The sequence below is a fragment of the Dromaius novaehollandiae genome, chromosome 8 (genome assembly GCF_036370855.1).
Source record: "Dromaius novaehollandiae isolate bDroNov1 chromosome 8, bDroNov1.hap1, whole genome shotgun sequence".
Classification (NCBI taxonomy): domain Eukaryota; kingdom Metazoa; phylum Chordata; class Aves; order Casuariiformes; family Dromaiidae; genus Dromaius; species Dromaius novaehollandiae.
Genome location: NC_088105.1, coordinates 31,229,691 through 31,252,048, shown reverse-complemented (window position 1 = coordinate 31,252,048; position 22,358 = coordinate 31,229,691). Strand labels below are relative to the sequence as shown.

At 45.2% G+C, this 22,358-nt stretch overlaps 2 protein-coding genes across 10 annotated transcripts; one reads left to right on the top strand and one right to left on the bottom strand.

Moving 5' to 3' along the window:
- Positions 1-376: 376 nt before the first annotated feature.
- Positions 377-7,819, bottom strand: MMACHC (metabolism of cobalamin associated C). Of its 2 annotated transcripts, none has more exons than XM_026104230.2 (4): positions 7,647-7,819; positions 3,939-4,133; positions 3,403-3,555; positions 377-2,850 (listed from the first exon to the last, which is right to left on the bottom strand). In XM_026104230.2, exons 1-4 carry the CDS (start codon positions 7,716-7,718, stop codon positions 2,539-2,541), a joined length of 732 nt encoding a protein of 243 aa, XP_025960015.1. In that variant the 5' UTR covers positions 7,719-7,819; the 3' UTR covers positions 377-2,538. The 2 variants fall into 2 exon arrangements, with proteins under 2 accessions (XP_025960015.1, XP_025960031.1); XM_026104246.2 differs by lacking the exon at positions 7,647-7,819 and adding an exon at positions 4,238-7,615.
- Positions 7,820-7,910: 91 nt separating this feature from the next.
- Positions 7,911-22,218, top strand: LOC112985522 (spindle assembly abnormal protein 6 homolog). Of its 8 annotated transcripts, XM_064516129.1 has the most exons (12): positions 7,915-8,122; positions 8,613-8,646; positions 9,081-9,241; positions 9,903-9,993; positions 10,453-10,654; positions 10,739-10,809; positions 11,244-11,320; positions 12,373-12,473; positions 14,872-14,966; positions 15,463-15,597; positions 16,904-17,092; positions 19,133-22,218. In XM_064516129.1, exons 1-11 carry the CDS (start codon positions 7,937-7,939, stop codon positions 17,044-17,046), a joined length of 1,296 nt encoding a protein of 431 aa, XP_064372199.1. In that variant the 5' UTR covers positions 7,915-7,936; the 3' UTR covers positions 17,047-17,092; positions 19,133-22,218. The 8 variants fall into 8 exon arrangements, with proteins under 8 accessions (XP_064372205.1, XP_064372204.1, XP_064372202.1 ...); XM_064516135.1 differs by lacking the exons at positions 16,904-17,092; positions 19,133-22,218 and adding an exon at positions 15,257-15,364 and having other exon boundaries at positions 7,911-8,122; XM_064516132.1 differs by lacking the exon at positions 19,133-22,218 and having other exon boundaries at positions 7,914-8,122; positions 8,616-8,646; positions 16,904-17,113.
- The last annotated feature ends 140 nt before the right edge of the window (positions 22,219-22,358 follow it).

The following is a 22,358-nucleotide window of genomic DNA, read 5'->3' as shown; positions in this document are numbered from 1 at the left end:
TAAGTTACTGAGGGAAAACACCCCTCCAGTACCAGTTATATATTGCTGGATCTAAGAACTTTTGTTACTGCCAGAACAAAGAGGAAAAAATGAAAGTACTCTGTTATGTGCTTGTTGTAAAATAATCTTGCTCAAATAAAAAAAAGATAAACATTTATTAGACCTATTCATAATAAATGTTTCATTTTTCAGTAACACAGATTTACCGATCATCATAATTTACTAACTTCTGCTAAGATTACTAACTTTTACTGTTACTGTTTGCAGAAGCTGTTTTTTGTGCATTTTGGTAGCTGACTATTTTCAGTACGTTAAAAACACAATGATCAATTCTCACTCATTGCAGTGCTTAGACAAAAATACTTGGTGCTCAAGATTACTTACAACTTTGTATATTTTATTAACCAAAATACAATGTAAAGAGAAATAAATTACAAACGTTGAAATGAAGTGGCAATAGCAATCTGTTCAATGAACTACATTGTTGAATGTAGAACGAACTACAACAAAATATTAAATATTTATAAGAAATCAACCCCCCAAGTCAAAATATTTTAATTTAAATTGTAATATAAAAAGAGAAATCTGATTCCATTCGGTATCTTTCTAGGAGAATCATTATTTTGTATATGTTACTAATATGAAACCATTAACTCAAGTTCCCATTAAATTACAGTTCAATTAGAAAGTTCTGAAAAGACCAGCCAACACTTCAACCAGAAGTAATTCTATACCAAAAACCAGAATGTAAACAATTAAATTATTTTGTTTAAATTAAAAATTACAATACTATTATCACACACTTAATCAGGTGTGTGCCTTAGTGAGATGTGGTGAACAAAAGCATGGATGATAACACAGATTTTTTAGTAACAGCAAGTAGACTGAACAAGCCCAGTGATCACATGCTTACTACATAATTTAGAGAAAAACAAACTTATGCTGAATCTTGATTTTGCTGATTTAGAATATAGACTTAGGGAAAAAACATATCAAGCAATGACTTAGTGTGAGAGTAACCTTAATGTTAGGTCTCTAAGAGGTATGAAGAACTACAATACGAAATAAAAACAAAGGGCTCAGTTCTGCAAAGAGAGTATTTCTGCATAATCATGTTGCTATCAGGGAAAGGAAGAAAGTGCTTAGCAACTTGCAGTTTTGCATTGCAGTCAAGTACCAAAACTTTCACAGACTATTATTTTAATTTATTATAATAAATTATTTTCATGAAGCCTGAGCCTCAAAGTGCTCTAAGGTAATTAATACCTGATTCTCAGTGCCATTTTGAGCTCTGAACAAATCAAACAAGATACAGTCATCTAAAAAGAGAAAGTTATATTTTTGTCTGAAAATGTGTTATCCAGCAACATAAATAACATGAAAATCATGCATATTTTCCCTCTTTTTTTTCCCTCTGCTTTGTTGTCTGTGTGTGTGACAATGTTTCACATAATGGTTTTTGTGTGCGTGCAAGTTTATGATCTCCCTCACACAAAAACAGAAAGTACAACAGGAAATTCTTGTAGTAAAACCACAGTATAGCTGGCACGACACTGGAAATTATTTAAATTCAAATCTCACCTACTTTAGAAAAAGGTTGTGAAAAGTTTTTTTTTTTAGTCAATCAGCTTAATATGACTAAAACTCTACTCACATAGGCATAGGCTGCTCAATATAGCAGTAAGTTCTTAAAACTGACCTAAAGATTTCACTTTGTTCTAAGAAGCTGACACTGGGTGCAAAGGAAATATATGAGACTTACTCTGTCACCTTTGTACCGTCACTTTCTCTTTCATAACTATCCTGAAAAAGGAGGCTGCTGTTGAGCAACGTTTTGCTCAGTCCTGCTCCATGTACAGGACTATGCTACTTACTGAAACAATCTCTTTGGAGAATTTTCTTCTGGAGGTTAAGGGGAGGAGACATTAAACGATCTCTTAATTAAATTAAGCCAGCTTCACTAAAGGTGAAGGAATGCAGAGCACCTTTTTTTTCTGAGGAGGGCAAGACTGAAAAGATTGAACATTTGTTTCCCAGGAGAGTTATAACACAGGGTAACAAAGTGCTAGATACATATAAAAAATATCTGCCCTGAGTTCATACCGAAGAAAAATTATTTCAGAGAACAATGAGTGAAAATTTATTTTTTAACTCTTACACAGAATAAATCCAAAACATTTGGAAAGAAAATTCTTAAGACACATGACTTTTCTAATTAGCAGCATGGGTTTTCTAGTGCAAAGATGTCTGAACTTTGCCCAGCCAAAGGCTAATGGGCATCTTACTACACTCAAAAAACACACATTGAATCCACAACAGCATGGATCGGACTGCCCCCATCTTCCTCCAGATCAATAGTGCTAAGATGCAGTGTTCCTTCACGTTCTGTGAAGCTGATGTTTGGACTGAGATGCTGTACACAGCTGCTCGGATTCACTCTCTCTGTATCAGCACATCTACCTCCTCAGCAGCACAGGAAAGAAGGTGCTGGTGAGTTACACTTTGCTCACACCTTGACCCTTCAGGAAACCGTGTTGTTCAGTGAAATGTGTTTCTCTGGGCTTCTCCTGGCAGGCCTAGCAGTCTGAATCTCTCTGCTGGAGGAGTGGCAAAGTAGGCTTTCTGCTCCTCTGAGTACCTTTCCTTCACTTCAATTATGTCCCGGTAACGCCAATCCTGCCAGTGGAAATTGAACTGCTCCAGCAACTCAATTCTTTTCTCCTCTGTGCTCACACAGTCAGTAGGGGCAGACTGTTCCAGGAATGGTACCTGAATATCTGGGAACAGGAGAAGAGCCCGGATAGCAAACCAGCCGCCATACTTGGGATGGATACATACGCCATAGATCTTCTGGAAGGACAAAAAAAAGGGGCTAGGACATCTCATTTTTTCTTTAGTAATCGTGAGAGTTCAAACCTTTACACTGAGCTCTGATGTAATTTCTCACACCCGTAGCCCACTGGTGGAGTGCTCTACAGGCAAGGAAGGAAAGCACTTTCCTGACCATGTGGCTTGAAGATTGCATTTGATTCCCATTTTTCTATGCCCACACACAGCCACACTGTAATGTGGGGAGAATTTTCTTTTTGAAAATCTAACATAGAAATAAACAACAGCACAAGCTGTGTTCTGTATATAAGCAGGTCTTCTTTTACGTTGACATTTATTCTCTTACCTAGTAAGTTAATAGATCAAGATACTCTTCTCCATTCACTCTTCTCTCTACCACCCCAAAGTATCTAGTAAGCTTCTGATTCCTGCCTGAAACACTTATGTAGCTATATGTGATTGGAACTTCTTATTTCCCTGCAGGAAGAACTAGTGAGTAAAAAACAGTTGCACAATTCAGTGATTGCAATTTGATGTCTCTTCAAGGATTCCCAGAATGTGTTTTTGTCTCACCTTTCCCCCCCAAGGATCAAGCTTCACATCCTTCCTCTGGTAGTAATATGCTGCTCCTGCAACATGGGCAGCTGTCTGTGCCAAGAACTTGGGCTTTCGGTTTGGCAGGATCTCGTAATCACAGATGATGTCCACCTTCTGGTCAGGGAATTTCTGGGGTGTGTGGGGGGAAAAACAGACTAATGAAAAAAGATTTGCCACTAGAGAAGTGCTGACTACTAGCAAACCACACACGTGGGAAGTAAGCTTGCAGATTTTCACATCCTGCTCCTGAAATCTCCTATCAGTAATTTGCGGCCTTGGTTTTTCAAGCTATGACTGTAAAGCACCCTGCACAGGTATAGGCTGTAATGACAAAGGGATAGAATATGCAGATCAACAGCCTGTTGATGCTCTTAGTTCGAATTTAGCATCATGAATACTGCTTTTACCCTTTTAAAGAGCAAGGGCAGGAACTGAGAGGGCTGTGTCTCCTGCTCAAGCCACCTGGTTATATGCCACAATAGTAAAAGGAGCCAGTATTTCAAGGCTCTTACCTCCTTCACACATGATAAATGATGAGAAACACACTGGTCCACAGGATCCCTGATTATTTTTAACCGTTCTTTGTTCACAAAAGGCTTAAGAGCTTTGTCAAACATTGAAGGCGTGCTCAGGACAAGGAAGGCCAGTGTATCATCTGGGTATGGGAGATGAAAGGCTGGCTGGAGAACAGCATTGTACCATCCAACCTTTGGCAAAGACAAACAAATCTCCATTAAAACAGGGTCACCACTCTTTTGCCAGCAGGCATGCAGTAACTGGAAAAAAAAAAAGTGGAAAGCAGTGTAGCTACCTTCATTTGCAACCCAGATATGCAGCCTAAGTAGTTCCTTCCATTCAAACCAAGCAGCTTTGCATACTGGGATTTACGGTTTCTGGAAGCTGTACCTTGATGTGAGAGATAAGGATGATTTACGGCATTCAGCTGAAAACTGCCCTTTATCTAACTCTGCCCAAAAACCTTAGACGGAAGTTTCAGCAACCAGTCTTGCCAATGCAGATCAGATGTTTTGGTTTAGAGAAAGCTTTTACAGTTGTGTCTGAGTCTCACTTGGATTGTTATTTAGACAAGGTTCCTACTGCTTGTACTACATCTTAGTAAGATTTGGCCAGCCCACAGCCCTTCTGTCCCCTTGAAAGATCCATCACCTATTTTTAATTTAACTCACTTCCACAGCAAATACCTGTTGTGCCAGCAGATGCAAACAAATTCATTTTGAATTAAAATCCTGCATACAAATGCCCCTGCCTATAACAAAAAAAACCTCACAGAAACTGTAGCCCAGACAAGCAGACTTCTCCGTGAATAGCCAACTTTCCAAAAGGGCTTAAGGGTTTTTAACTGCAGGACACCACATGGGAAATAAACCATGGGAATATGGCTTATTATTAATGCAAGTCAAGAGCTGAAACACCCAAAGTGCTTTTCTCCCTAAAGCTAGTTTATTGTAGTGCAATGGTACAAGTCAAAATCAGATGTGTCAAGGACAGGAAGGGCATCTAATTGCCAGTCTTGCTAACACAGCAGAAAGCTGAAGAGCAACATGCTCTGAAATTTTTCTCCCATCCAAGTAAAGATCTTCTAGGAGATCCCATTGACTCTCAAGTTATTCCTGGCACAGTGCTGTTCTCTGGAGTTCTACAATTGAGAGGGATGCCCTTATTAGCCCCAATAACCTCAGTCCCAATCCTGTTCTACTTTTGTTCTTTTTTTTCCCCCTGTTGTTTAGTTGATCCGTATGTTCTTGTGATGCCTCTCTAGCTGGAAAAAGACTATTTTGTGTTTTTTCTTTTTGTTTAAACAAGACAATGCTGTTCTGCCTCAGCCAGAAAGAAACTGGTACTTCTGATTTGCTCATATGATAAGTTGCATGGCTTATTTCTTCAGCAGGAAATGTTTATGTGTGAAAGTGAAGGATTTGAAGTTCCCAGCAGTGACAGACTCCTGCAGCAGAACATCAGCTGTAGTGCATGGATTGTGCCATAGCCACATTTCAGAATTTACTTTCAGAGCTGGATGTATCATAACGCAGTCCAGAAATGAGGGATCAAGCCAGGGCAGCAGGAAGACATGAGCAGGGGAACAGGACTCCAACCAGCAACTGCCAAGCACCAACAGGTAATGGCTGAGAACCCCAGCACTCCATTACTAATATATTCCATAATAACTTCATTCTCTTAAAAGGTTTGGACAACTCCTGCCCTCCTGGAATGTCATGAAGATCAGGTCTAATATTTAGAAATATGTCAAGTAATGTGCCTCTAATAGTCTGAAACTGCAAAGTATTGGTCACCTCTAATGGTGAAATGAAATTGAAAGTGACTTTACAGTAGACAGTAGCAGCCAGACCTGCACATATGGAAACATACAGTGAAAACTAACTTAGCTATGTATCTACGTATCTATAAAGATACATTCTTAGATCAACCCTAGAGTTTAATCAGTTTTGTGACTCTTGTTTAAGATGCTGAATTGAGATGTTAGAAAAATTGAGAGAGATGTGAATCTAAGGTTTGCTAATTTCCCAGTTTACATTAGTCAATAGCCTGGGCTGGCTGTATGAGCATTAAAACTTAAAGAGACACAATGCTACGAGCTTTTCCTCTGGTAGCTATAGCCTTTTTGGTCTGGATTCTGCTGCCATGTTTTGGGAAAGCAGTATTAAATTCTTCTCCGAAGTGTGGAGATTTCACTACTCTCAGGGCCTCATTCCCTTTAATTTCTGGCAGATTAAGAATGTACCAGGAAAGATACTAATATTTCAGCTGACAAATACAAAATTTCCATTTCATATTTATTGTAGGTTGCTATCAACTGCCCTTAAAAGTTCTCTTTCCTACTAGCTTAATGCTGACAATACAATCTTACACTTGTAACAACCAGATTATAATATAGAGAAATGATGATTGTTGTCATGAAAATCAACCACTACAGATAAGCAGAATAAGGGCAATAGCAATTCAATGACCTATAACTAGCTCAATGTCTTGTTTGACTGACGTCGCCAATGTTTGATTTAATAATGGAACAGGAGATTTAAAAGCCTATTAAGCAATGGTAAGGAAGGGGTTAATTGGTTATCGAGTGTATTTGTCCAGCTGCAGAGACTGAAAGGGCTGACTGGCACGGCAGAAGGAGCCCTGAACAGCTCTCTCGGGGCTGGCTAAGGAAGGAACCCCAGTGCTTGGGGGAAGCAGAGTGAGCAAGGTTGAGCACACAGGGCAACGGCAGAGGACACTGCTCAGCTCAAGGTAGAGGCCACCTTCAGCAGACGCAATTGGCTGAGTGTCTGCAGGCCATTTACAAACAGACAAAGTAGCCTGCGTTTAAATACTGACATGGTTCCATATTTTGATTAAATTTTAAACCTGTTTAGGAGACTATATTCTCTGTCAGTCTAGAAGTATCCTTCTCATTTAACTCTCCAGATCACGACAGACTAAGACCTGAGCAAAACATGGCACCGCACAGCACGGGGGAGCAGTATGCAAGCGTGCGTCAGTAACCTTGATCTAGCTTTGCCAGGCACACTGAACAAACAGCTCCTGCTTCTTTTCGAACAACCCGAGCTAGCAGCAGCGCAGATTCTCAGGAGCGTTTCTAGCTCCAGCCAGCAAACTGCTGTTCCCAGCCCTGACACCCAGACCCACACCAGCTCTCCGGGGGGCTCCGCACTCCCGTAAGGCAAAGGCCTCCCTCTCGGCGCTGCCCCTGCGCAAAGACATGGCGTCTGAAGCGCACGCGGCTCGGCCCGCAGCCCCGCAGCGACCTCCCTGCGCCTCCGCCCGCGTCTCCGGGCACGCAGCGCCACCTGCCGGGGGCCCCGCGGGGAGCGCGGCGCGGCTGCGGGCACGCGGTGCTGCTGTAGCGGAGGTCCCGGCACCGCGGAGCGCCAGGGGCGGGAGCTCGGCGGCAGGCGCCCCGGCAGCCTCGGCCCTCGGCGGCGAAGCGCCGTCCCAAGGGGACGAGCCCGCAACGGCGCCGCCCTCGGGACCGGCCGCCTCTGGCAGGGCCGCGCGCCGCAGCGGTGGCGGGGTGGGGCCGCGCCGCGCCGCGCCTCGCCAACCGTCGCCAACGGCCGCCCCGCCTGCCCCGGGCTCCCTCCCTGCTATCCCGCGGCGCCCGCTTCGCGCCGCTGAGACGCGCCGCCGGGTGACGTCACGACGCGTGACTTCATGGCGGGCCCGCGTGACGTCAGTACCTTGAAGGCGTGCACCTCAAAGCCGAACGGGTCCAAGGCGCCGCGGAGCTGCTCCGCCACGCGCGCCTCCATGCTGCCTGCCGCGCGGGGCGTCACGGGAGAGGTAGTTCTGGTCCCCCTTCCCGCGCCCGGCTGCCCGCGGGGCACCACGGGAGGCGGGAAAGACCCCCAGCTGCCCGCCGGCGCCACCGCGCCGCGTCTCCTAGGAGACGGCCCAGTGCGCAAGACACCATGGGATTTGTAGTGCGCGCTTCCCCGGCGGCCGCGTGCGCCCGCCCAGCGAGGACTCCATGTCCCAGCAGGTCTCGCGCGCAGGGGCGAGTGGGACCCGCTCAGGACCTGCGAGGCGGCCGCGGTCCCCCGCCCCCCCCCGCCGCGCTGCCCTGCTCGGTGCCCGGCCCGGTGGCGCCATGAGCTGGGAAGCGCGGCTCAACTCCCTGCTGGCCGAGACCGACTCCGGCGTGGCGCGGGCCAAGGCGAGTGCGGGCCGGGCGGGCGCCTGTGCGACCCGAGGGCGCCACCGTTCCCTGCGCGCCCCGCCGCGGGCAGCCGGGGAAGCTCCGGGGCCAGCGGCGGAAGAGACAGCAGGAGCCGGGCGCCTCCCGGCCGCAGGGAGTTGCGCCTGCTGGGGGCAAAGAGCTGGAGAAATACCTGCTCGGGGCTGGGGGGAGCAGAGAGCCCCCGCTGCCTTGGAGCGCACGTGGGGCAGGGCAAGCGCGTGTGCGCCCCTCCTTACCCTCTCCTCGGGCTGTGCTGCTGGGCGCTGTGCAAGGCCGGGCTCTGAATCTGAGCCTTTGAGCCGGAGAAGCTGCTTTTATTTCCCCCTCTGAGGCCAGCATCCATGTTGCCATGAATTTCAAGCCATGTTTCCAAAGCAGGCCCCGTAAGATGTCCACCACACCTTCCGGTGTTGCGGCTGTCGTCTCTCAGCAAACAAATAATTATTTTCCTTTTTCTTTTTTACAGCAGCGTCTCAACATGACCAATATCCCCTCTAAAGGTAACAGCATATCTAACTTTCATAGCCAGAGTGTTTCAGAAGTAAAGTCAAATCTCTTCTGTTGCACAGATGTTCCTTACGTAGTTGTTTCGGATGGATAATTTTCTGTTTGTGTTTTCCAAGAGTTGCTGGTGCCCAGGATTTGACATCCCAGCTACTAGTGTTCTCGTGTAGCATATTGAGGGTTCTTTTAAACCGTTCTTATTGGTAACTGGATTGATAATCTCAGTAGAGACCTGCCTTATCTAATGACTGCATGATTATATCGTTCAAGTGGGATGTGAAAAAATATCATTTCTGTTTCTAAACCTGCACCTTGGCCTTTTTCCAAGCTCCCTGCCTTGTATGCTAGCTGAGGCAAGTTTAACAATGTGGCAGACCCAGGTGGGTTTCTTTGCAGCCCCTGGTAATGTCTGTTACTTTTGATCTCTTAGTGGATTCACAGCTTGACAAAATAAGCACCGCGAACGCTGTGTTTGATGAACGTCTGCTTGGAAGCCAGCAGCGGTGTCCCACCTGCATGGGTCTCCCACACTGCAACATGGCAGCAGAGAAGCTAGCAGCCATCACCAGTCAGCTACATTCCCAAACCAAGGTAACTTAAGCCTCTGGTGAGATTGCCTCTCTGTTAAGTTTTCCTAGCATAGTTGTACCATGTGCCCATCCATCCTATAATACTTTGTATTGTGCATATTTTTCTTTCATCATCTTTTGAAAGCCGCACCTTCCTGTGTGGGTGGACACAGCTCACAAAAATAGTTAGAAAGGCCTTTGTGTTGATGATCCTTTCTCCTTCCCGGGCTGAAAGTATGTGTTCTTTGCAGCTTTGCTGCTCCCTGCCAGCACAGTTGCTATGGTGGAGACTGAATCTCTGATTTGGATCTCCTTATCTTAATCTTTCTAGCAGCTTATCATAATCTTTTTAGCTAGTTCTTGTGCAGCTTTCTCCAACTGTTGGTCCTCAGCTTTATGAAGTGCTGGGACACCAGATCTGTCTTGAGGACAGAACTACTTCATAGGTGCAGACTTTCTTCCTTGTGGAGTTTCCCCATGTCTTCTAGAACTTGTTTCCCATCTTATCCATACCCTCGGTAAGAGGAGGACAGAAGGATCTCATCGATCATATTCAGAATTTATTTTTTTCTTTCCAGGCCTGCCTGTGTTTCCAGATTCTGAAGTTGAATCAACTTGTTGACTATGTTTTTTCGTGGTCTAAATTATTCTCATACAAAATCTGCTCTTGCCCTTCCCCTCAGATCATCGAATTGCTCACTCAGTCTGTGAATCGACTGAAGCAAGAGAAAGAGTTCCAGCAGCAGCGGATCAATAACCTGGAAGGTAGTGAAGGTGAAGGGACTAGAATTAAAGCACTGTGGGATGATCACAGAAACCTCTTACATAGAACACTTGTGTTTGGGTCCTGTTGAAGAAACAACAGGCTGCGAGTGCAGCCATCAAATGTGGCACAGTGTAGTTCCGTCTCCCTGCTGAACAAGAGAGTGCAGACTGTTTGATACAAGGCAGAAAGAGCTTTTTGAATTTGTCATTTCTTCCTTTGCCTTTTCTTCAGTGATCTAAAAACCTGAGAAGTAGCTTTGCTTCCCAGGAAAGAGAATGGACAGTGGGAAACACAAAGTTGAAGTGATTTCTTAGAAGGCCAATACCAAGCTTGGTCTAGATTCAGATATCCTTTTGAGAAGTCCTTTGCTGTAACCATTGTTATCTGATCCTATTCTTAGCCCTTCTGTCCCAGTAACTGAAAGTTGAGACCTTTACACCTCCTGCTTTTGTCATTTGCTGTTACAGAGGATGTTCAACGACTGCAGAACAGCTCTTACAGTAACTTGGAGACCTTGCTAAGGAGGATGGATGAGCTGAAAAGTGAACACCATAAACAGCAACAAAAAGTGTTTCATCAGCCCCATGAAGACTGTGAATCCCACACTGCGATTCACCCCACTGTGAATCTACATCCCAGTGCCAACAGTCCTGGAGAAATGAAAGAGAGGTCAGTGCTAAGACCTTTGCAAGTTCAGGGCTCGTGCAGGGGAAGTAGGGGAGGAAAAAGTGTAACTTTTTTCCTTTCTTTAAGCAGTGAAAAACTACTGTGGCAAGATTATGTCTGCGTGAGGAAAGAGTTGGAGCAACTGAAGCGTAAAGTCAGTGAGTGTTGTTGTGTTCTGCTCCTTGCAGTGCTCTGAACTCTCATCCTGAGCAAGTTACTCAGCAAGTTACTGCCCAAGTGGTCTAGCAGAAACAGCCCCAATGGGAAGCACTGGAATGTTTGTTGTAGTTGAGGATCCCTGTTCAGGAGTATGAAACTGGGGATACTGGTGAACAGGTAGTGCTGGAGCAGAAATAAAGACAGATACAAGGGCTGGCCAGCTGTGACCCCATGCTGTGCTGTGGGACAGCTGTGGGAGGAGAACATGCATTGGGCTACCTGCAACCTCCGAGTCCACCCTTTGCCTTGGGAGAGCTGTGGGTGCATATATTTCTGAAAGGTTTTGCCGGCAATAGAGAGATGGAAAATCAGGTGCAGGACGTAGTTTAGCCATTTTTCCCTCTCTGTGACGTCAAGTTGTTTTATTATACAGATCGACAAGAGGAAGAGCTGTTGAACCAGATGTCTGCAGCTGATGAAATGAAGAGAGCTCAAAGTCGATCCTGCAGGGTATGCTGCTTTATAGTTGCACCTCTTTCATCCAGAATCTGGCATTGGATGGTTTGATGGCCTGTGGCAGACCTGGTATCAGAATGAGCAGACCTTGCTAGTAGGATCTGTGGAGGAGAACTGAGTATTAAAGCTTATGTATGGAGAGTTTACTATGAATAGTAGCCAGGCTGAAAATGCTATTGCAGCCTGTAAAAGAGGAAGGATTTTTATTTAATATCACCATAAGGCCTTGACCAAAAGAACCAGTGTGCAAGGTGCTGTACAGGCACCTTTCCTGTTTCACAGGCTGGCTGAAACAGCAAGAAGAGCCTTTTCTGCTCTAGTGTCAAATGGTGGAGAGCAGTTAGAAAGGTGTCTTCAAAGGATGTATAAATGGAAGAAAATGAGAGTGTATATGTATGCTGATATGACAGGTTCTACTGCAGCTTGGGTGAAGTAGATGATTTTTTTAGTTGTTGCAGAAGTGGATGATCTTTAGCAAAAGGGAGAATCAGGAAAGGCTTGATGGAAAAAGAGTATAGAATGGATAGAGCTGGGGAGTAGGGGTTGAAATGAGAGTAGAGCTAACAACTGGATTATATTCTTTGCAACAAACAGCATGTTACAGTCTTTTTGGAAGCCTCCTGCTAAAGGACAATACTTGCACAGCCAGGGCTTGTAATCTGCTTCCCAAGGGAAGGTGGGCACACGCTCTCAAATTCTCTGTAGAGTAAGATGAGCACTGTGGGCAAAACACTGCCACTCTATCTATAGCAAAATTTTAATTCCTTTTGAGAAGGGCTAACCTGAGGAAGAGATTACAGATGATGCCAAATAGGTACCATCATGATCTAATGCAAGAAGATTGTAAAGAAACAGAACTTTACCCTTGCTGCTGAAAAAGTGGTGTGTTCACCAATGGGGACATATAATATGTCCAGCTTTCTACTTTCCTCAGTTGTTCCAGCCTCCTCCAGGCAAGGCTTTTCTACAGGGCTTAATGGTGTTATGTTGGATTAGAAGCTACCTCTGGGGAATTCTTGGAAGTGATTGTTCTCTCTTTCTCACAGGTGTTGGAAGATCTGTTGAGCAACCGCAAAACACAGTCTTGCAGTTTAGACCAACCCAGGATGGAAATGCAGAGCACCCAGCAGGAGCTCAGCCACATCAGGTAGAGCGCATGCAACTCTGGGCAGTTTTGGGGGTGCCCAGCTCTGTGCGTGCCACATGAGAGCTGCTGCAGGGGCAAGTGCAGCTCTTGGGCTCCCAGGGGATACCTGGTCACAGAAGGGTGACACTGACTGATTGCTTTTCAGAGCCTGGAGGACAGCTGTCACTTTTGCCACTAGCTCTCACAGCGCTCGTATTGGCAAGCTTAGAGATGCCAGAGACCGATGTCTCATCTTACCATTCTTGTTTGCCAGCTTTCCATATGCTGCCCTTTGTACCTGCCTGGATATGGAATATTTGTGTTGCAGAGTGCCGTGTCCTTGGCTAGTATGGTGGTGTTTTTACCAATGCTGAAGGCAGGAGATCGTCAGTTTTGTGAGGTCGGGTCTTCTGCTTAAATCCTGAACTGGCAAAGCTTGAAGCAGGTATGGCTCAAGCTTTTGCCTTGTCCTGGAGAGAACCGCTTGCTAGGTGCAGGCAAGATGTTCAGTCCCTCTGAGACAGCTGCTGGAGGGGTTGGAATGGCAGCATCTGTTACTGAGGGAGCTGTTTGTACCCTGACAGTTAGCACCTTCAGCTTATTGCATGTGGGCGTTGTGAATGAGTACCTGCTGTTCCCTTCCGGGCTGCCCTTGGAGCTGAGCTGAAAGGATCTGAATTACATCACTGTTTCCCTGAGCCATCTCATCCACCTTGCTTAATTAGGAGTGCTGCTGTCTCCTACGCAAGCCCTCTGCCAAGGCAGTGGCAGACTCCGTGTGCTCTTCTGGTTGCTAGTTAGACAGTAGCTTGCTTGCTGCTTGCTGAAATGATTGAAATAGCAATAGATATTTTTTTTCTGTCTATGGCTTCTCCAAGAAGAGGTGTTCACTTGAATTGCCTGAACTCTAACTCTTTCCCAGCTTGCCCAGCCCCCCTCATTTTCCTTTCTCACCACACTCCGCTGGTGGGAACTAGCTTTGCTTGTGCCTGTAACCTCTGCTAAGCTTGGCCCTTGCTTCCCCCCTGAGGGCTCTGACCTGTTCCCTGGAGAGAAGAGAGTGACGTCTGAGCTTCCTTGTTGAGGATCCTTAGATCTTTTTGGCTCTGTTTTAATTGTATTCTTTTCTATCCAATCCCAGCTGCCCTGGGATAGCTGCCAGATGTCCTAACTGTCATAGGTTTAAGTGGGATTTCATGTCACTGTCCCCAACTCTTTCCCATACAGCCTTGTGCTGTAGTAAAACAGTATCTAAAGAATATGCATCAGTCTTCTGGGGGAAGGCAGAGATGCGTCTTCGGGGTGTTCCAGGTATTTCTTTTAGGAAAACCACAGTGTTCCCATTCATCTCCCTCAGGCTAATGCTTGATGTTTGTCACATGTGCTACAGCATGGTTTGGCCTGTTCATAAGGTGTGCATACAGAAAGGGCCTTTCATTCCCTGTGTTCTTCCAGAACAGCAAATAAGTATCACCAAGGCACGCTGTTGTCCTGTGTATAACATAAGGGATTTTCCTTCTACTTCCTATCCAAAACTCTTGAAATCTTTTTCTTGTCATGTTAAGGGATTATTGCCCTACATTGGGCAGGAAACTGATGGAAATGGTCGCACAAATTGTTTGAAGTCTCATGGCAATTGGTAACTGAAATGGAGTTAAAAGGTATCTTAATTCCTTGTCTGCTCTTCTGATCTTCTCCCTCTTGCCCATAAGCATATTAATGTCTATCTTTATTAGTGGAGAAATATTGGCGGAAACTGAATGTGGAGGTCAGCATACCTCTGTTGTTAAGTTTTCTTTGATAAAGGATATTGTATCAACTAGGTGAGACATTTCCAATAATGGAACTTTGTTGCAGTTCTGTAATTAAATATTGATTCCCTATTCCTTTCTGTAAAAGCCTCAGGCCTTCCTCTATTATATTGCTATGAGATGGGTCTGTGCTGTCAATATCAGCTTAAAATAGTCCCATCCCTCTGTTCTCTCCTTCACTGGCCCCACAGTACACTGCCCCTCCACTGCACCACAGTTGCTGGTGTGACTATGCTGTAAATCCGATCAGCGAGCCAAGCTGGTTCTAACAAGTGCATTATTGTTTTTTCTTTTTTTTTTTTTTAAGTGGGATCAGAGCCCTGGTGTGTTTCACAGTGCTGCTGCAAAAAGACTTGTGCTGGCACAACAGAGATAACAAATTGAACAGGGTGAGGTGGGGAGGCAGAGATTCTGCTGCCAGATACTTCATCTCCTGAACACACAACTGAGTTGCTCAGCAGAACTGCCTTCTGTTGCTGTGTGGCAAGAGTTTGTCAAAAGCCCTGTCAAAGTTATTCCCACCTCACCCCCCCCCAATAACTGTTGCTATTCTAGCATGCATTGCTAAACTTATGGAACTGTTAGTGTTATCCTTTTGCTTCAAACAGATCTGCAGTCGCTGACCTAAAAGATCAAGTGAAAAGTCTGTTCTTGAAGGCGATGCCATCCGCTGAGCTGGTAGAGAAGGACAGAGTTCATTGGAGTAAGTGAGGAATAACTTCTATGTTACTAATGCTCTGGACATGGTCTTCTAGCCTCTCTTTGCTTTAGAGATCTCATAGTCTGGTCCAGTGTTCTGTTTTCCCTTTCCAGAATTCACTGCCTCCTGTTGTGGAAGGTTTTGGGCTTGTGACTGTGGCTGTGAGCAGAAATGTGCTGGCCCAGCCTCTATTACAAGCCTGCTGATTTGGAGTACACTGTAGAGCCATTGGTGCCAAAGACAGGTGAAATCCAGTGCCTGAACATTTTTTGCCAATGTGTTCTCCTGCCTAGGTTTGTGTATCCTGGGACCTGTTGTCTGCTGCCTTGTGCCATCACTTACACTCATGCAAGAAAGTGTAAAATGTCATTAAATCAGAATAGCAGCAGTTTCCCCAAGTGGTAAGAGGCATCACAAAGTGTAGACAGTGAAGGCTTAGGTTCAGCAACTTCATCCATGAACTTTTGACCTGCCCTGATGCTTGCTTCATTTGTTATAGAGGAAAGCAAGAACTTGCTGAGAGAAGCAGAGGGTTTTTCTCCATCCTCAGGTGAAGATTCCACCTCAGAGCTCAGCCTCAAGGACTTGAGCTCTGATGAGCTTTCCAGCACTGTAGAGATCAAGGTGCCTGAAGGTGAGTGAAGCATGGCTGATTGCTGTGCCCTCAGGATCTGAAGAGCCTAGCTGGGTTTTCCACAGGAATGCAGATTATAATACAGGTCTTGAGAACCTGTTTACGTGCACCGTTTAGGGCACTCCAGAGATCATACTGATAATTTGATTAGAGGTCCTTGTTGAGGTAGAAGTGAATATTAGGCACCTAGAGGGGGGAGGGCAGTACAGTTTGGAGTAGTGGCCTAACACTTGGGCCATGGCTAAAACGTTGCTCTGAGAGTACTGTTGCTATGCCAAGGACAGGAGCAACATGTGTATGCCTGTCTGTTCTTTCATCCTCCCTCCCCATCTAGTGTCAGGGTAATATAAAGCTGCATGTGAGGGCCAATTATGATGCTTATCATTTCCCCTGCCAGTGCCAAGATACCACTTTTTAATGTGGCTCCATTTTTGTTTGGGTGCTGACACACAGCCAGTGAGATTAAGAAGGTGAAATTTATTGACTTCAAGAAGTTTCGTCTCCCAACCTCTATCCTTTTGGATTTGTGCCTTGCTTTTAGGATATAAAACCCCCTTGTATTTGTATCAACAAGGGGGAAAATCAGGAACAAAAGGGTTAATGTTCCTTTAAAAGAAATTCATGTCCTACTTTAGTAAGATGCTTAAGATTCTTGTGAATGGGGGCTGTAAGGCGTATTAAACTGCCTTGTATTCTGTTTTTCCAGTTAGTTAATCCTGCTGATTCAGACTTTACTAGCAAACCTGCTACAATTAACTGCTTTGTAGATGCAGTTGTAACATGTCAGGTTATTGTTAGGACATTGCCTACGCAACCTCCATACCCATCAAGGGGTTAAGTTCTCCTCTTTAGTATTTATTCTGAGGCACGTGCCAGGTATGGACTCTTACCATTTGATTGGCAAAGCTCTCTATCGAGCAGTATCCCTCATTTAATAAGAGTAACCTTTTACTTAGTATTAATAGTAAATATTTATATCACAGTAGCATTGGAAATCCTGATTGATACTACAGCAGGGGTACCCAGTAGCTGTGTTGGCAGCTTGCTAGGACAGTTGGGACCATGATTCATTTATACTGGCACCTATTTTTACTTGAACTTTCATAGTCTGTGAGGATGCTTGCTTATATGTCTCTGCTTCAGTAGAAGATAATTGAGGATGTTTGTTATTGAAGTTCGATATGGACTGCAGTCCACACTGAATCAGCCGTGCTGGAGGGGCTAGACGTAAGCTGCCATTCGTTCTTTGGACTGACACAGGGGGTAAGGGGTCTGGAGAAGGCTAATTCCTTTTCTGTTGCTGTAGATTCTAAAGATATCTCCACGCTGTGTTTTGAGCTGGAGGAGAGTAATGCTGAAGAAGAGGCTGGAAATATGCTGGATGCAGACAATGACCTCAGCAGTGACCTGTCTGACAGTCTGCCTGAACTCCATCTGAGCGACCTTTAATGCTCAGCCGAAGGAAGCCCACTTTACCATAAGGAGTAAATAAAAGGTGGAAAGGATATTAACTTTACTGGGAGGGCAAATCTTCTTCTGGACTTGGTCAGTTACCTGGATTTATTAGAACAGGGAGCTATAAGATGTGGGACTGACCCAAAGGAGGCAATTCCAGGAAGGGAAATAGTCATTTTGGTATCAGTTATTCACAGTCTCCCACACTCTGCCTGAGACTTGAACTGTTGGTTATCATCTCATGCTGTCTTGCTTAGGCCTACACCATACACATTTACAACACAGCTTTGTGTATCCTCTTCTTTGATCCCAGGTGATCAGTACTGGTGGAGGGCATGATTTGTGGTGCCTTGATCAGTTTTTTGCCTGCCAGCTTGCAAAGTGAGAGATGCTGTGGTGCTTGTCTGCAGCTGGAGGTTTCTCCAAGCTCACAGAGTTCCTAGCTGCAGCCTTTTGCTTCAGACCTCTACCTTGCCATGGGATGGGATGTATGATCCTGGCTTCTGAGCTGTCACTTGCTGGACCAGAACAAATTGAGACTGTTTTTTTTTTGTTATCTCTACGGATGACTTCAGATATTTTTTTCGCAAAATCTATTGCAAGTTTGGGGTTATGTTGAGTTTTGTTTATATTCTTGATTAGCTAAAGCTCTGGGATGCATGGCTGGGCTTAGATTGTGCCGTTTGGGGAGGCTGTCCTTAGCAAGAACAGAGCAGGCATGGACCGATCATAAGTCTCCCCCGTCTGAAAAGAACCAATATGGAGCAGCTGACTTGCTAGGTGTTGGTGAATTGCTTCCTCTTCTGGGGCACAAAACAGGCTAAGAAATGTTGTTCTTTGAACAGAGACTCTCATGACCAGCATAAAGGGGAGGTTTTCAGTTTTGTGTTTTCTCGTATAAGAAAGTGGCCATAGTGGCAAAAAATGGCCTTTTGAAATTTTGTAATACAGTTTGGACTTTTTCTTGGGCACTTTCCTCTGAGAGCAACTTAATTTTAGAGTCACTGGCTGGTGAAGGAAGAGATGAATGAATGGTACTGATTTCAGTACCAGCAGATGGGATGGTGCAGGCGATAGGTCTTTGGCATTCTGCTGCTTCTCAGTCAGTATAAAGGACACTGGGATGTGGCACAGTCTGGGCTACTGTAAAGGGGGCATAGAAGAGCTTGGCGAGGACTGGTTTGTAAAGCAGGCAGAGATCATTTGGTGGTGCTAATTTAAGAGTAGCAGCAACAGCCATCAAGTAGGGCCTTGAGCACAGATCAAGACTGTACACAGTGGCAGAGGCTGCTTCTGTGACCTTCATCTCATTCAGCTGCATGAGCTGTGGCTTTTGCTTTGAAGATCAGTCTGAGATCAGTTAGTTTCCCCTTTCTGAGGAACAGCTGTTTCCCAGAGTTCAACTCTGCTTCTTAGAGAGGACCTGAACGTGTGAACTGCCATGGCCAGGTCATGGCTGGGATATAAAAGCCTGCTTGGGTGGCATGGCCTGACTGAAGCTGGGCTGGAATGTGACTTGATGCATCCAAGAAGCAGAGATGCGAGTGAACAAATCTCTATCACTCAGTGGGGGCCACCAGGGTTTTCTTATCATTAGGCTCTGTAAAACAAAGGGGGTTGTTTTCCCAGTGCTTCTCAGAGCCCTTTTTGAAAAGACAGGTTCCCTTTCTGCTAGCCAGCCACAAATAACACTTTGCATGATTGCCTACCATCTACAAGTCTTGAGATCCTATAAAAAAGTAGGTGACAATTCTTATCCTGCCTCCGATCTTATCAGTAGCAAAATGTAAGCACTGGTCAGGTTAGTGGCTCGATCTCTGTCTGTGATCAGAAAGCATAGCAAGGATTCATACGGATCAGAACTTTGCTAATTTTGCAATTGTCCTAGTAAAATCCTTCTTAGTCAGAATCAGATGAATGGTTTAAATATGGCTGAAAGACATGTTCTAGAACCCATGAGCCTTGTCTTGTTCCAAGCAGACCCTGTAATTTAGCATCCAGAGCTTCTGTGATTCTGACATAAGAACAGGTTTCCAAAAAAATACCAAAAAGAGCTGACTGCTTATCCCCCTTTCTACAGCCCCCAGGAAAGACCAGTGTGAAAGGAAACACTCTGAAGCCTGTGAGAGTCATCCTGTGGCAACTGATGTGTCTAATTTCAGAACAAAAGTACTTCTAAAGGAGAGAGGATTAAAACAGCGGAGGGGAGAAGTTACCCTGTGGGAGATTGTCAACAGATGTTCCATTATAGTTCAAAGAGCATTGGCAAAAGGCTTCTGCTGCAGGGATATATTAATTCTGGGCAGTTCATCACAGGGAGACCTGTTTTATGATTGGGAGGATGCTTCTGGTAACTTAGCTCTTTCTTTATTTGAACTGTGGGTGGGGGATTGGGTCTACCTGTAAATAGAGAGGGAGCTGAACAGTAGGAACAAACATGCACTTATTTTCTTGCAGCTGTGACTACTGCCTGTCTGATCAAGATCAAGCTGGTTTTGTGGTTCAGGGAGTTATTTGGCTGATGAGTCTTTCAAAAGAAAAATTATTACAGAGGAACTGAGGCTAACCATTGTTAAGCTGCTGGTGCACATGAAGCAGACCTGTGCTAAGTATATCTTTCAAGTGTATTTATTAGACAGGAAGCAGGAACAAGCACAGGGAAGGCTGTGCAGGCTGTCATGCAGATGAGTACGTTAATCCCTTTGGTCCTTAAAATGCACAAATCTATCAAGTTATGATACTGCCTGGCACCCTATCTGCACTTGGGTCAGAGCTGTGCTTCCTTCATAATGATTGCTTGTAAAAGTTTATTAACATTGCAAAATAAGCTGTGGCAGGGGATCTGGTTTGCAAGCTGTGTATCCCTGGCCATAACTGAAAGGTCCTCTTGTGGGCAGGTCTAAGCGTTTTACCTTCTGAGACTGTTTTCAAGTTGTGCTTTGGGAAAAGGTTGATTTTTGTCCGGAGTAAGAGTATAAACATGCCCCCTGCAGCACTAGACTGGGGAAGAGTCTTCATTTAACTGTGATAGGATGGGAAGTTTGAAGGTCATGATCATCTTCCAGTGTCTTAGGGGTTAAAAAAGTGGTGAAAGCAGTGCTTGATGCCAATCTTCAGAGGCCAGAAGTGGCTGGTACTAAAGATCTGTTTTGTTCTGAATGCAGCTTCCAAATAAGGGCCTAACACTGGACACTTGGATGCTAAGCAGTCATGGTCCTATAGCTTTGCTTACTGCTAGCTAACGTATCAGTATGGCCACAGATTTGGCTGTTCTATGGACAGGAAGCAAATGAATCTTCTTTTCTTTGGGGGGGATGGAAAGGAGGATGGGAGAGAAGATCCCTCTCTCACTTTCTGCTGTTGCAGTGAAGCAGAGGTAGCAATTAGATGGAAACATCCCTGGCAGAGGTTCAAGAGGTACCCTTAGAAGCACCCCTCCCCCTAGCCCCCATGACAAATCCACATGTATACTGAATTGAATATTGTCATAGAAAATTAAGTATAAATAATGTGGAGGCGTGCAGCCTCCTGTTTCCTTCCTAGGCATCTGGGAAATGACAGTAGGCATTTTCTCTTCTCCTCTGGGAATAAGAAGAACTCTGCTTGGCTGCTGGCTAAAAGCTTCCCAGGTTATGCATTATTTCATAGCCTTCATTACTGAAAGTTTATTGCTCTGCCTCCCTGGCTTGCTTTTGTAGTCCTGCTCCCTGGATCAGTGCAATGCCTCTTTCTTTCTGCTTTAAGAGGTGGTGAGCATGGGGGGATTATTATCCATGGAAGTGCCTTGTGGGGTTGTTGGTCTTTCCTGTTTCACGCGCTGCTTTGTCCACTTTAGTGCTCCTCACAGCAGTTTCTCTGCCTCTGTGAAGAGTCTGTACCCTCATCTGTAGACTTGCAGTGTGACATGATAGAGAAGATGCACAGTGTCCAAGCTGAACTACACACACTGAGTCATGAAAAGCAACTTGAGTGGGCAGAGAACTAGAAGGTAGCACAGATATTCCTGCCCTTGGCACAGCACCTCTAGCAGCACTGTCACGCTTCAGCTGCTCAAACATCCTTTCCTCTAAATGTGAGCCTGAAGATGGGGGGAGGAGGAGGGTGGAAAAGGCAGGTGGTTCTCAGACTCTACTTCTCTGTCAAAGTTTTTTTTCCTGTCAATGTTTGCTTTACTGCATGGGGAGGATAAGCCCACACAACTGTCTCATGCTCCATCTTCAAACCTGGCAGCCTCAGAGATTGCAGAGCCAGGTTGGGAGGTCAGAACTTGGCTGGGCAAAGGCAGCAGCCTCATGCCTCCCCAAGCTGGCTGCCTGCAGAAGCCTGTCTGGCTGCTGCCTCTCCAGCAAATGCAGGTCTATTCTGTGTTAGCTTTCAACAACGCAGCTCAGCTCTTTGTTCAGCAGAGCAAAAACCAGCTCTGAGGGGGATTCATGATGGAATAGAGGGCAGGGCAGAATAAAACACAAACCCCAACACAAACCAGCATGATGCTGACTTCAGACTGAGAAGACTGGCTTAGCTGTAGCATGTTTGTTCTGTTGCTTCATTCTTCTGTTCTGTGTGGCTGTATCTTTGGGGCAGGATGGAAATGTCTGCAGGTCTGAGACATCACCCCTGAAACTGTTCAGGTTACTCAGCAAGTGCTTTGCTTGTCAAAGAAGTCTTCTGGCTCAGCCCTTGCTGTAGATCTCCAAGGATTTGCTTTTCTAGAGTCCTCATGGAAACCCTTTCAGTAAATCAGGCCTTCAGTAAGCGTAAGCCCAATGCCCAAGTAGATTTTGCTTTTGCAGGAGAAAGTCTTGTAACACAATGGGTCCATAACCTGGTGAGCTGGGCTTTTTCACCCAAGCATTGTAACAGACTGTTAGTTTAGGAGAGATGTTATCAGCTCTATAGTAAGAGGTGGGCTTTTGAAACCAGCCCTGAGTGCTTGCCTCCCTGTGGGTCTGAGCTGCAAGGGGAACAGTTCAAAGCAGCTATAAAGCTAAGCAAAAAGTAGTGTGTTGTTTCAGTTTGCTTTTTTTCTGTACTGTAGAAAGAAGCATGATAGATGTTACTTAGGCTTGGATTAGGCTGTCTTTGGGGATGTTTCTGTAAATAGAGTTTGGGGGTTACACTTGACAACAGATGAGAATAATAAAGTAATCTTAAATCAGAGGCAAAGCAGGAAACTGTCAAAGTGTGTATTTTAAATTTTTGGGTCTAGTGTAGCTCTTTAAGAGAGATTCCATCTGATTCGACTGCATAGGAATGAATCTCAATGAAGTCCAGAGATAGAGAGGGAATGGCTCTGGCAAGAAGCA